This window comes from Carlito syrichta, unplaced genomic scaffold, assembly GCF_000164805.1.
Source record: "Carlito syrichta isolate Samal-C Ts95f unplaced genomic scaffold, Tarsius_syrichta-2.0.1 Scaffold115961, whole genome shotgun sequence".
NCBI classification, from domain to species: Eukaryota; Metazoa; Chordata; class Mammalia; order Primates; family Tarsiidae; genus Carlito; species Carlito syrichta.
In genome coordinates, this window is record NW_007060057.1 from 226,710 (window position 1) to 241,894 (window position 15,185).

At 36.9% G+C, this 15,185-nt stretch overlaps 1 protein-coding gene across 7 annotated transcripts in view; it reads right to left on the reverse strand.

Annotated features, from left to right (window-relative positions):
- The window catches only part of DLG1 (discs large MAGUK scaffold protein 1), a 102,653-nt gene that overhangs the window by 10,689 nt on the left and 76,779 nt on the right, over nucleotides 1-15,185 (reverse strand). For all 7 annotated transcript variants that reach the window (XM_021706778.1, XM_021706773.1, XM_021706770.1 and 4 more), the window contains one exon: nucleotides 8,408-8,517. In XM_021706778.1, the coding sequence (XP_021562453.1) occupies nucleotides 8,408-8,517 (110 nt within the window). The remainder of the gene's footprint in view (nucleotides 1-8,407; nucleotides 8,518-15,185) is intronic.

The following is a 15,185-nucleotide window of genomic DNA, read 5'->3' on the forward strand; positions in this document are numbered from 1 at the left end:
TCCACTCACCTCAGCCTCTCAAAGTGCTGGGATTACAGGCTGAGCCACCGAGCCCGGCTATGTGGTTACTTTTAAATGTCCTGGTCTGGCTTCCAAAAAGGGAAAAAGACAAAGTAAAAGAGGGGGAGGGGAGAGGTACTGGCTCTTTAAATCTTAAAAAGTTACTTCAGTCTCAGGAGGAAGGGGCTTGCAACAATGGCTGCTACCAGGTTAAAAGCTGAAATTAACTTTTCAAACCTTCCTCTGAAAGCAGGAAGCCTTCAATAGTCTTCAGAGTTCCAAAACAGTTATATCAAGTAGATTCTGCCAATGCAATGGTTGCCTAGGTGAGAAGAGAGATTCCTGGTGTTCCCTACACTGCCATCTTCCCTCTAGGCTCCACCACTAATTCGTTTAAAAAAATTTCTCAGTCCCTCTCCTCCTCAGGTCTTAAATATCACCTCAAAACTGCCACCTCTGCTCCAAAATGGACTACTCCTCCTTTCCCTCTATAGCACTATATAAGGGAGGACCCCCCAAAACCTGGAATTATCTTTTTGGAGGGTGGATCCCGTGTAGGCTTCCCCTTCCAGCTAAGTGTTCTAGGAACCCATTTGCATGGGTGTTCTAGGAACCCATTTGCATGGGAACCCATGTACCAGCTAGCGTTGTTGTGAGAAATGTATTGTGCATTTGGCTCCGATACATTTCTTTTTTTGGAGACTGTTTCAATGCATTTGCCCATTTCATGATGGGAGATTTACCCACACTGTTCTCAGTGTTTAGCAGTTTTTGATCAAAAGTGGCATGACCCTCATGCCCTACCCTTCCCCTATTCACCTGCTCTCACCCTGATCCCAAATGAAAAAGTTCCCAAAGAAAAATATTTTGCCTATGTGGAAGAGGTAAAACAAAAAAATGGCAGAAGCACTAAAAGGCATCAAAATTGGGGAGTTCAAAAACTGTTTGGAGCAGTGGATGAAGCATCTCGACAGGTGTATAGTATCAAATGGAGAGTACTTTGAAGGTGACTGCACTCAAGACATCTCGCCAATCACCTACTAGCAATTTGACTGCATTTTAAATGAAATAGTGAAAAATGAATCACTTCATATAAACAGTACAACATTGGAGACAATTATTTTATTGTAATGATATTTGGCTTATAATGGAATTCAGAACATTGAGGAACTTATTTACGACAAAAAAAATCAAAAATTTTTTATCTCTTATTTTTCTAACATGTGGTAACAGTCACCAACATGTATTGCAGGTTCACTGGCACATACTGTGCAATAGTAATTTGTTTGACATCTTCCATCTGGTGTTTTTCTGTTTTTACCAATGTAGTCTTGTTTTTGTCCTCTCACGTTAATAATATATAATTTATTATCCAGTCTGTTGTTCGAAGATGATGTGGAAGGACACACTTGTGATTCCTGAAAATCACTTTTCAATTGATTGATCAGAAGCTTGACAAATTTCAGACGAAAGTCTTTTCATTTTTAAAAAGATGCATGGTATAGTATATAAGAGTTAATAATGCATATTTCTAGTCCCCCCAAAAATAACTTCCTCCACCATTGAAAAGATTTTCACAAAAAACAATATGTAGAAGCATATTGATCCACACCACTCATATGTGTAATATAATTTAGAATCATTTCAGAGGCGAGGCTGGGTAGCTCAGCCTGTAATCCCAGCACTTTGGGAGGCTGAGCTGAGTGGACTGCCTGAGCCTGCGGGTTCGAGACCCACCTGGGCAACTTGATGAGACCTCATCTCTACAATAAATCAAAAATTAGCCCGGCGTGGTAGCGCACACCTGTAGTTCCAGCTACTTGGAAGGCTAAGGCAGAAGGATCACAGGAGCCCAGCAGGTTGAGGCTACAGTGGCCGGGAGCGGGCACTGCACTCCAGTCTAAGTGACAGAGTGAGACTCCAACTCAAAAAAAAAAATAATAATAATTTCAGGCTTTTTGACTGATATAATATTTCCACCATGTAATGCCCTATGGTAGATTTCATTCCTACATGATTCTGAGTGCTGAGAATTGTAACAATGCTTTTGTCCTTCCATGCTAGAAGTGTATTATTTTTCCTATATATATATATTTTCCAATATATAAATAATAAATATATATACATATATATATATATTTTCCTATAAATAAATAAATAAATAAATATATATATAAAACCTTGGCTTCTTGAGTTGTGCTGGTATTCCCTTTTGGTTGACTTTGTACCAGTAAGATGACAATTCATCTTTAGCAACTCTTCTGCTAGGATAATACTAGTGAAAAATCTGTCAGTAAACATGTGGTTTCCTGCTGCATTGGGAACTTTTTCCAACAACTTTTTATATAAATGTAATGGAATTCTGGCACTTACTGGAATATCAGGTCGAATGATGATTTTGGATGTTATGCTGGCATAGTAGAGAAGTACTGAAAAAATATCCTGTTTTTGAATCAGCCAGCGCATAAATGCGTATACCCCATTTGGTAGGGTTATTTGGATTGTATGTTTTATATACATATTATCAATGATACCCTTTAAATTGAACTATGGATTCATCAACACAAATTGTCTGATGTGGTATGAACTATTGTGAAAAATTACTATTTTTTGGTTCAGAATCTTACTCTGTTGCCCAGGCTGGAGTGCAGGGGCATGCTCATAGCCATCGCAGCCTTGATCTGCTGGGCTCAGGTGATCCTTTCACCTCAGTCTTCTGTAGCTGGAACTACAGGCGTGCACCACCATGCCCGGCCAATTTTTCTTGATTTATTGTAGAGACAAGGTCTTGCCAAGGTGCTCATGCTGGCCTCAAACCCCTGGGCTCAGGCAATACTCTCACCTTGGCTTACCATAGGACTGGGATTACAGGTCTGAGCTATTGCGCCTGGTCCATTACAAAAATTTGAATTGATATATTCCAAATAATTATTGGCCTTTTGAATACAGGTGCTGATTGTTCCATCACTCAACACTGGTGTATTCAAGTGAAGCATCTAGAAGATTTGCATAAACCTTTCTCTACTGAATGTTTCTGAAAAGAATATTTTACTTTAAAAAAAAAACTTTTATTATAAAGATGTGGGGTACAAGTCAGGATTAGGCATGTAAGTAATCTATGTGCAGGTAAAATTTAGGCCTCCAACTGGTCCTCATTTTCCCTGGTTTAGGACTAGGTATCCTTTGTATTGTTACATGTCCCCAGTCTCCCTCCCACCCCTGCAACTGACAGCCCCTCCCCTGTGTTATTGTGATTAATGTTCAAGTTACATTTATGAGTGAGAACACAGGGTAATCAGTTATTTGTTTCTGGATAGATCACTAAGTAAGATTGCCTCCAACTCTACCCAATTTGCTGTAAAGTCCATGACTTTGTCCTTTATGGCTGTGTAATATTCTACTGTGTTTATGCACCACATTTTCTTTCAATGAGCAGTAGAGTTGATTCCATATATTTTACTATTGAAAACAGTCGACCAGTACTCAAGCAAATTTGGAACCTAAATTATTCCCGTATTAGGATAACTGCAATAAAAGTTTAAAATTCCTGTCAATGTCATGCCACTTATGCCGAATTGATTTGTGTGATAGTTGCTTTCTCCTTTGCTTCATCCACATAAGAATTTCTTTTATTATACTATCCACTAATTCACTTGTAAAACACAGAGTAAAATAGTCAATAGGTTTTCTTATATTACTTGTTATTTGTGATCCTATAATTTGAGAATGTACAACAAAATTTATTCTTGCTGGAAGATTGTCTTTTTCTGCGGTACCTTCCCATTCTTCACTTGACCATATATTGTCTTCTACTCCTTTGAAACTGCTACCACTTTCATCACTATCACTTTCTATTACATTCACCCATTTTCTTCTCGGTGGGATAATATTACTATTGCTACTATTGTTTTCTTTCACATCAATACTTATTTTTTCTAACTTATCTACATAAAAGTTAAAATCTAACTCATCTTTGCTACTTATAACACTCACTTTTGTCTTTTCATTTTGCCATTGTTCCGCAATCTAAATAAATGGATAAAAATTTCTAATTGTAAATTACAAAATCACAAAATGAAATTTATCAAAAGAATATTAATTTTCCAATTTTAGTTTTCTGACTTAGTGCAGATAGATATATTTGATCTGTGCTGCTTGATACTTCTATATGGTCTGCCTTCAACTTTGAAAGTCTCTTTCTCTTAAGGCTACAGTAACTTGCTTATCTATCTTTTCAAGTTATGCCATAAGATATGAAGGGTATAACCACAACTGCCTTTCTTATACAGACGCTCTTCATCGCTACTTTCTGTTATAAAGAAGTGTCGGCACCACTGTGAAACCACTTCACAAATTCTCTACTTGATACCAACTGAATTTTAAAATGTGTATATTCCGTGTCTTTATTTGCTTTTTTGTGCAATTTGAATGGAAAATGTCAAGGAAACATAGTTTTTTGAAAAAACTGAACTTGAGTGAGTTTGTCTTGAATAATCACCAGCAATCTCTTTATATCCCCTCGGAAGGGATATCTGAGTGAAAAGGGCTAAACATGTAAGAATAAATCCACACTTTTAAACAAATAATTCTTTTTTTTTGGTATCCCCTGTAAGAGAGAGAGAGAGAGAGAGAGAGAGAAAGAGAAAGAGAAAGAGAAAGATACTCTGAAGAAAGGGCAGGAGGAAAGTGAGTGGCAGGAAAAGGAAGGAGGGGGATGGCCTGAGGAGAAGCTCTCTGGGTCAGAGGAAGATTCCTGAGCAGCTCTCAGGTAGGAAAAGCCAGGCACCAAAGCCCTGATTCATTTTTAAATGTTAAAGCAGTCTTGCATTTCAAGAATGAACCAAACTTGGTTGCTGTATTTTACCTTATTTTTAAAAATTAGGGGCAAGGGGAAAGAACAGAATAAAAATTAATGTTTGGATTCAGTTTGCTCATATTTTGGTAGGGATTTTTGCACTTGCAGTCATGAATAAAATTGGCTTGTTTTCCCTTCTTGTAAAGTCCTTGCTAGGTTTTGGCATCAAATTAATGCTCATAAATTAGTTGAAGAGTTTGTATAAGATTGTTTTAGTTTCTGGTGGAATTCAGTAAGTCTTCTAGGCTATGTATTTTATTTGTGAAAGGGCTTTTTAGACAGATTCAAGTATAAGACTTGTAATAAGTAGAAGACTATTTAGATTTTCTAGTTCTTTTTTCCTTTTCTATTTAACATTTTTTGAAGTATAACTTTCAGAGAAGAGCAGTATCAAATGGTTTGATTAATTTTCACAAACTTACACATACCTGTGTATGTAGTACTTAGATCAAGATATAGAGTTATTACTAGTACCCTAGAATCTCAGTGTGTTCACAGTAGTCACCAACTCATCCTTAAAAGGTAAGCTCCATTTGACTGTTACAAACAGTGATTAAATTTGGAGTCACTGAATATATATATTTTTAGCTCTGAGTTTTTTTTTTTTTTTAACTCAAATTATGTTTGTGAGATTCTCTCCATAGTTTTTTTTTTTTTTTTTTTTGAGTTGGAGTCTCACTCTGTCGCCCAGACTGGAGTGCAGTGGCCGCTCCCTGCCACTGCATCCTCGACCTGCTGGGCTCTGGTGATCCTTCTGCTCAGTCTTCCAAGTAGCTGGAACTACAGGTGCGCGCTACCACGCCTGGCTAATTTTTTGATTTATTGTAGACATTAGGTCTCGCCAAGTTGCCCGGGCAGGTCTCGAACCCGCGGGCTCAGGAAATCCACTCACCTCAGCCTTCCAAAGCATGGGATTACAGGCTGAGCCACCAAGCCCGGCTCTCTCCATACTTTTATGTGCAGTTGGAGATTGCTCACTCCCTCTATTGCAGGATGTTTCATAGTGAATATGTCATAATTTACTTCTGTAGTCTATTACTGATGATTAGTTTCTTCTATTTTTTGGCTATTTGAACAGTACTTCTGTCAGCAATCTAGTACATACCTTTGGTAAACACATGTAAGCCTTTCTGTTGAGTATGTATCTGAGAGTAAGACTTCTGGGTCACAAGTTATGTGTATGTTCGGCTTTAGGAGATACTATAAGCTATTTACCAATGTGGGTGCATCCACTTATGCACCTAACATTGTTATGAGTTTCAGCTGTTTCACATCCTTGCCAACATTTGGTATTTTCTGCCTTTTTCATTAAATAATCAGATGTGTGGGTAGTAGTACACAACACTGGGATAACTTAGCAACATATCCTATGTTTGACTATTTCTTTTTTTTTTTTTTTTCGTTTTTTTGAGTTAAGAGTCTCACTCTGTCACCCAGGCTAGTGTGCAGGGGCACACTTGTGGCCACCCCAGTGTCGACCTTCTGGGCTCAGGCGATCCTTCCACCTCAGCTTTCCAAGTAGCTGGAACCATAGGTGCACACTACCATGCCCATCTAATTTTTTGATTTGTTGTAGAGATGAGGTCTCGTCAAGTTGCCCAGGCTGTTCTTGAACCCATGAGCTCAGGCAATTCCCTCACCTCGGCCTCCCAAAGTGCTGGAATTACAGGCTTGGGCCACGGTGCCCAGCCTAGAGATCTTCTTTTGTAATGTGTCCAAACCCTTTGCCTACTTTTCTATTGGGTTGCCTCTGTCAATCTTTAAATATCTACTGGATGTGTATTGATATCCCCATTCTCTTCCTCATACTGACCACTGATATTTCAATATCATTATCAATATATTTCTTTATTTTCCTTTCTTGATTGTTCTTAATGGTTTATATATTTTCAAAAAAACACTTTTGTCTTTGTTGATCCTTTTTCCTGTATGTTTTCTATTTCATTAATTCCTGCTTGCCTACCTTTTTGAGTTTGACTGTTATTTTTCTAATTTCTCAAATTCTTAAATTTTAGCATTCCTTCCTAATGTTTAAAGCTGTATATGTTCCTTCAGCAAGGCTATGGCATCCTCCAAGTTTGTCTACTTGGCAATTTTATACTATTTAGTTCAAAACATTAATTTATTGTGATTTCTTCTTTGACTCATTCAGAAATATAAGGCTTAATTTCCAAATACATGTGAGGGTTTTCTAGTTATATTTTTATTATTGGTTTCCAGTTTAATTTCATTATGGTTAGAGATATTTGGTTCCAATCATTTAAAATTTGGTCCAGCATATATGATCAGTTTTGGACCATGTTTCATATGCACTTGAAATCAATGAAAATTTTACAGATGTTGAATGCAGTATTTTACAAATATCAAGTATGTAAAGTTTTGTTCTTTTTTTTTTTTGAGTCAGAGTCTCACTCTGTCACCCAGGCTAGAGTGTGATCTGCTGGGCTCACACAATCCTTCCTCCTCCGCCTTCCAAGTAGCTGGAACTACAGGCATGTACCACCACGCCTAGCTGATTTTTTGATTTACTGTAGAGATGAGGTCTCACCAAGTTGTCCAGGCTGGTCTCAAACCCGCAGGCTCAGGCAATCCTCACCTCAGTCTCCCAAAGTGCTGGGATTACAGGCATAAGCCACCACACCTGGCTTTGTTCTATATTCTTAGCAATTTTTAAATGTTTGTTTTCTTATGAGTGATTATTGATTACTTTCTGACAGATGTGTTAGGTTCCCTTGTGATGATTTCGGAATTATCTTTTTGCCCCTATATGTAGCTGTCATTTTGTGCTTTATATTTTGAGAACGTGTTATTAAAAGCAAACAAATGTGTAAATATATCTTGCTGGTGTAGTGAATCTTTTACTTTTATGAAATATTCCTCTTTATTTCTAGTAAAACTTCTTGCCTTATACTTTGACACAGTAGACAGCAGACACTCTTATTGCTGTCCTGCTCATTATGCCCTTTACAATGTACCTTCTCTAATAAATTTACCTTCCTAAAAAAAAAAGTATACCTTAGCTCATGTTTCTAATCTCTTATTTCCAACCTTTCCACAGCTTAATATTTAGAGTATGTCTAATGAAAGCAATATATTATTGCTTCTTTTATCTTAACCCACTCTGAGAATTTTTGTCTTGCAATTGGAACATTAAGTCTAGCAATAAATAGACTAATATCTATTTATTGAAATATTTGGGTTCACTTATACCATCTTACTATCTATATCTATATCCTTTTTGCCCCACCAAGTTGCCCAGGCGGTCTCAAACCCGTGGGCTCAGGCAATCCTCTCACCTCAGCCTCCCAAAGTGCTGGGATTATAGGCATGAGCCACCACGCCCTGCCTCTACTTTAGTAATATTAATGATGATGATGATAGTTAATATCCCATACTGCTTATTTAATCGTTACAACAAAGTATGATATATATATATACTATTACTGTCTCCATTTTATCGATAAAGGAACTGAGATGTAGAAAGAGTAAATAAATTACCCAACAGCGACTGAATTAGTACTTAGAGGCTATGCCTCAGGCATTTATACTTACATGATATTTTCCATGGATTTAGGTTTAATAAAAATGGAGATTGGATAAAGTTGCGCAATCTGTAATCTCTTTATGGCATTTCCAGACACATCAAGGATACAGTGTTTGCCCTAAAATAGAGGGAATAAAGGAAAAAAAACAAGTGAACCAAGCAAGTATTTTCACTTATATCAAAGGTATGTTTCCTACAGGTACAAAGTCTGGGTTATATATTTAGATCTCTGTTCACTGTAAGCAAACTTGTCATTTCTGTTAGCAAATTTTAGAAGAGAAATGGAATGAAAACAATGATAATGATTATGAATAATTTGTCATTTGCAAATATTATATTTAAAAGCAAATGAAAGTATAGTCCATTCCTAACTTTTACAAACCAGTATACCCTCAAAATGGTGACCAATAAAGGACTCCTATTTTTTATTTTGCCAAAAAAGATCATTAAAAATAAGGACCCTAGCCGGGCTCGGAGGCTCAGCCTGTAATCCCAGCACTTTGGGAGGCTGAGGTGAGTGGATTGCCTGAGCCCGCGGGTTCGAGACCTGCCTGGGCAGCGAGACCTCATCTCTACAATAAATAAAAAATCAGCTGGGCGTGGTAGCACATGCCTGTAATTCCGGCTACTTGGAAGGCTGAGGTGGAAGGATCGCCGGAGCCCAGCAGGTCGAGGCTGCGGTGGCCGGGAGCAGCCACTGCACTCCAGTCTGGGTGACAGAGTGAGACTCCAGCTCAAAATAAAATAAAATAAAATAAAGAACCCAAACTACCATCTTTCTGTAACCATCATTTTTATAAAATGATATACAATCAACAAAAAGTAAAAAATCCTAGGTAAAAGGTAAATCTTTTAAATTAATAAATTTTAAACCCTAAAGCCTATTACTACTCCATCCTATTTCTCATTTTACTGGGGTCTGATAAAAATTTTATTATAAACTGGCATATGGGAACCCTAATTCTAGATTTAAATGACAGTTTTTCTTTTCGTTTTCTTTTTTTGGAACAGGGTCTCACTGTCACTCAGGCTGAAGTGCAGTGGCACAATCATGGCTCACTGCAACCTCAATCTCCTGGGCTCAGGTGATCCTTCTACCTCAACCTCCCAAGTAGCTGTGGCTACAGGCACAAACCACCATGCCCAACTAATTTTTGCATTTATTTTTTTTGTAGAGGTCAGGTCTTGCTATGTTGCCTAGGCTGTTCTCAAACTTCTGGACTCAAGTGATTCTTCCACCTTGGCTGACAAATTGCTGGGATTATAGGAGCAAGCCACTGCATCTGGCTTAAACCTTTTTTTAAAAATTGGGGTCTCACTCTGTCACTCAGGCTTAAGAATAGTGGCACAATCACAGGTCACTGCAGCCTCAAACTCATAGGCTCAAGTGATCCTTCCATCTTGGCCTGCTAAGTGCTGGGACTGTTGGTGGGAGCCATCGTGCTTAACTTCAAATGACAACTTTTCTGACATGCTTAGGTTCACTGACAAAACCATTTAGGTTTTTAATAGTAATGAACATTTCCATGTTAAACAGGCTTGTACTTTTCTTACAATTTGTCACACATATTTTATTGTAACATATTTTATATCATGTCTTCCCTCATAATTCATTTTCTAATCTGAGTCCATATCAATTAATGATAATTTAGTGGGCATAATTAAAATAAAAAATTTAATATTGTAAAACACTCCAAACATACAAAAAAGTAAATACAAACTCATACATCCATTACCTACTTTTGTCAGATGTAAATATTTTACATGACTGATTAAAAATTTAAAAAACTTCACACTGAAATATTTACATTCTATCATGTTTGTTGTATTTTTTCCTTCTATATATGTATGTATATAATGATTTGGGAGTAAACTGAAGACATAATGCTCCTTTATCTCATAGTTCCTAAAAACAATCACATCTCTTACACAATCACAATATAATTCCAGTTGGCCATCTAATGTTCCTTACTGGAAAAGAAAAAAAAATTTCCAGGATCCAATTCAGGACCACACATTGTATTTAGCTTCAATGTCTCCTGAGTCTCTATCAATCTGGCATAGTTTCTTGTCTTTGTCTTTCTTGATCTTGGTATTTTTGAAGAATATAGAACATCTAATTCATAAAATATGCCTCAACCACAGAAATATGTCTGTTTCCTATCAGATGGTACGCTACACATTTTTGGCAGGAATATCATAGGCATATTGTTGTGTTCTTCTCAGTCGATCATTTCAGAGAGGTATATGATATCTATTTGTCCCATTACTGGGTGATGTTAATTTTGATTATTTGTTTAAAGTTTTGTCTGCCAGGTTTTTCTACTATAAAATTAATATCTTTACCTTTGTAAAACTGATAAGCATTTTGGGGGAAGATACTTTAAGACTATGAAATATCTTGTTTCTCATCAAATTTTCACTCATTAACTTTAGCATACACTGATGATTTTTGCCTGAAACAATTATAACTATGGTGGCTTTCAACAGCTTTTCTTCTTTTCCTTTTTTTGAGTTGGAGTCTCACTCTGTTACCCAGGCTGGAGTGCAGTGGTATACTCACGGCCACTGCAGCCTCAACCTACTGGGCTCAGGTGATCCTTCTGTCTCAGTCTTCCAAGTAGCTGGAACTACAGAGGCACGAGCCCCCACACCCAGTTAATTTTTGATTTATTATAGAGATGAGGTCTTGCCAAGTTTCCCAGGTTGGTTTTTAACCTGTGGGCTCAGGCAATTCTCTCACCTCAGCCTCCCAAAGAACTGGGATTATAGGCATGAGCCTCTGAGCCTGGCCTCAAGAGCTTTTCTAATGTCATCAAACATTCTAATGTAAGGCAGCAACTTCTCTCCTTTCTACTTACTTATTAACATACAGATGCTCCTTGATTTATAATAGGACTATGTTCCAATAAATCAATTGTAAACTGAAAATACTCTAAGCTGAAAATACATTTAATAGACCTAGTTTACCAAACATCATAGCTTAGCCTAACCTACCTTAAATATGATGCTCAGAACACTTAGCCTACAGTTGGACAAAATTATGTAACACGAAAACTATTTTATAATTAACTGTTGAATTTTTCATGTAATTTATTATATACTAAAAGTTAAAAACAGAATGTATGGGTACTTGAAGTAGTTTCTTCTGACTATATGGTGTTCTTGCACCAATGTAAAGTTCGACCACCCTAAATTGAGGTCCATCTGTATTTGTTTATATCATTATGAACCCTTGAATTCTTATTTTATTCTGTGCTATAATCTGTATTATTTAGATATTCTTTTTTTTTTTTTTGGAGTTGGAGTCTCACTCTGTCACCCAGACTGGAGTGCGGGGGCCACTCCCGGCCACAGCAGCCTCGACCTGCTGGGCTCCAGCGATCCTTCTGCCTCAGCCTTCCATGTAGCTGGAACTACAGGCGTGCGCTACCACACCCGGTTAGTTTTTGATTTATTGTAGAGATGAGGTCTCGCCAAGTTGCCCAGGTGGGTCTTGAACCCACGGGTTCAGGCAATTCACTCACCTCGGCCTCCCAAAGTGCTGGGATTATAGGCTGAGTCACCGAGCCCGGCCTATTTTGATATCCAATCATCCCAGACTTGGTCAGTAGGAGGCCCTACATGTTGGCTCCTGTGTCTTTTCGACATACCCTCATCATTCTTTGAGTACTTATTTTTCTGGCACAGCAAAATGTCTTAGGTTCATCCTGTACTTTTCCAGTCCCAACCCTGGAACCAGCCATTTCTCCAAGGAGTTCTGGATCTTTTTAAATAAAGAATTATGTTTAGAAGCCAAGATCTGGGTACTAGATATTGTCACTGCTTACTGAGGTGTAATTTTTGGCCTTTTTGGTGGATAGAACAAATAAACATGTAAATACATATCTATTTTTATATCTATCTATATTAAAACTGATGGGTTCATATTCACAGCTCTAATTACCTAATATCTTCAATCCAATACAATAATCCTCTCCCCTTTTCTGACTGTGAAAGAAAATCTGGCGTCTACTGTTGAACATTTAGCCCGTACCACTGTGAAAAACAAACCTACTAATTAGAGTTGAATTTTGCTTACAGATCTTTCTGTCATTAGCCTGGGTTCAAAGATTACTAGGAGTAAGACTTCTCCCCCGCTTGTCTCTTCAAGGTAGTTAAGTATTCATCTGAAATAGTTAGGTTCATGTAGTTTCTCTTTGTGTATCATTTCGCTTTTTCTCCCTTTTCTTGTTAATCTTATTTTTGACTTTTTGAATATGTAAAATTCAGTTAACATAGTTCTAAAAGATAAACATTACATAGTTCCCTCTATCTTCATGAGTTCTTTATATACTGAGAATATCAGGTTTTTTCTTGCAAATTTTGTGCCAGTTGTCTTTTGACATTGTTATAGTGTTTTCCAGTAGTTTTTGGAAAAAAAAAGTTTTATGGCCATAAAAAAGCCTTTTCTTATTTTTAAGTGGTCAAATTTATTGATATTTTTTCTCAGTGCGTGTAAATTTTGATTCATGGTTTAAAAAAAACCCCTTTCCTATACTCTGGTTATATTTTCTTCTGTCAATTGCATTAGAATTAATTTTAGTATATGGTGTGTGAAAGTATAGATTTATGTTTTTCCAATTATCCCAATACCATTTATTAAGAGGTCCATTATTAAAAGCCCCACAGACTTTATTATACACTGTATTTCTATACACATAGGTCTTTACTGGACTGTCTTTTCCATTCTCTTGGTCTGTGTGAATATTCATGTGCCAGTACCACAGTTTTAATTAAGAAGACTTTCTAGTACACTTTAATATCTGGTAGGTCTAGAAACCCTTGTATCTTTTCTTTTCGTGTTGTCCTGGCTTCTCATATGAACTTCAGTTTGAGTTGTCTACTCTGTAAATTATAAAGTGAGTATTTTTATTGCAATTGTTTACTTACAAATTAACTTAGGCAGAACTGATAGTTTTGTACTACAGAATTACCCTAGCTAAGAACAAGGGATGTCTTTCTAATTGTTTAAGCTTAACTCTGTGTTTTTCTGGAGTGTTTTACAGGTTTCCTTATACAAGCCTACATATTTCTTACTCAGTTTACTAAGTATTTTATATTCTATTTATTATATTATTGTTCATGTATAGAAAGACTATTAATTTCTACATAGTAGTTTTACAAACTGTTACCTTAGTTTTTCATTTTATAATAGTCTTTTATAAAGGACTTATACTTTATTTTACAAAATAAATTTTATAACTTATTATATATAGTTTTCTAGTATACTACATTATCTGAAAAGAGTGTTTTATTTATTTTCCAGTTCTTATGCAGAACAGTTTTAAATTTTTGAGTCAGAGTCTCACTCTGTTGCCTAGGCCGCAGTGCAGTAGCACAATCATGGCTCACCATAGCTTCAAACTCCTGGGCTCAGGCGGTCTTTCTGCCTCTGTCGCTAGAGTAGTTGGCACTACAGGTGCACATCACCACATCTGGCTAATTTTTTGATCTTCTATAGAGATGAGGTTTTGCTGGTCTTTAACTCCTAGACTTAAACAATCCACCTGGCCCAGCCTCCCAAAATGCTGATAACAAGCGAGAGACAACACATCTGGTCCTTGATTTTCCATACTCTTGAACAGGTTATGGAGTTTTAGAACTATTTAATCTTTGAAGATTTGGTAGAATTCCCTATGAAGGCATTTGGACCTGATGCTTTTCTATGGGGCTGTTTCTTGAAAACCTGCAGTGTTTCTTCTAAAGAAACTGATTGAGCTTTCCATCTTTAATCAGTTTTAATCTGTCTTTAAACCAATTCTGGCAAATCATATTTTCTAAAAAAATTACCCATCTCATAAGAGTAGTTGTTTATTATTTTTATGTTTCAATGATTAATCTTTCTCATCATTTCTGGCTTCAATTATTTGTGATTTTTCCACTTTAAAAAAATAGGGTTGGCTAGTAGTTTGTCTATTGCACTATTTTAAAAAATATCTTTTGTTTTTCTACTTTCTACCTGATTAATTTCTTTAAAAAGTTTTAAATTACTGGCTGCATGCAGTGGCTCATACGTGTAATCCCGGCACTTCTGGGAGTAGAGGGAGAGGACTGGCTGAATCCAGGAGTTTGAGACCAGCCTGGGCAACTTGGAGAGATCTCGTTTCTACAATAAACAAAAAAAAATTGGCCACGCATGGTGGTGTGCTCCTGTAGTTCCAGCTACCTGGCGGAAGGATCGCCTGAGTCTAGCGGATCAAAGTGTGGGAGCCGTGATCATCCTACTGCACTCCAGTCTGGGGTGACAGAGTGAGACTCTGACTCAAAAAAACAACAAAAAAATTAAATTATTACTAGAAAAATAATAATATGTCAGGGATAAAAACATTTATTTAAGTAGTTCAGAAAGGATACAAAACTGCACATATTTAAAGAACACAATTTGATACACTTTGACTTTTGTATATATATACACGCTGAAATCATCACCACAATCAAGACAATAAACTTATCACCCCCAAAAGCTTCCTCAAGCCTCTTTGTAAACCCTCCTTTCCAGCCTTCCCCAAGCAATCACTGGTTTGCTTTCTGTAACTATAGATTAGTCTGAAACTTCTAGAAATTTATGTAAGTACAACCATTCAGTATGTATTCCTTTGTTGTCTGGCTTCCTTCACTCAGCATAATTTTTCTGGGATTCAACTAGGTTGCTGTGCATAACAATAGTTTATTCCTTTTCATTGCTGAGTAGTATTCCCTTGCATGGATATACCAGACTTAATTTATCCATTCACTGGTTGAGGG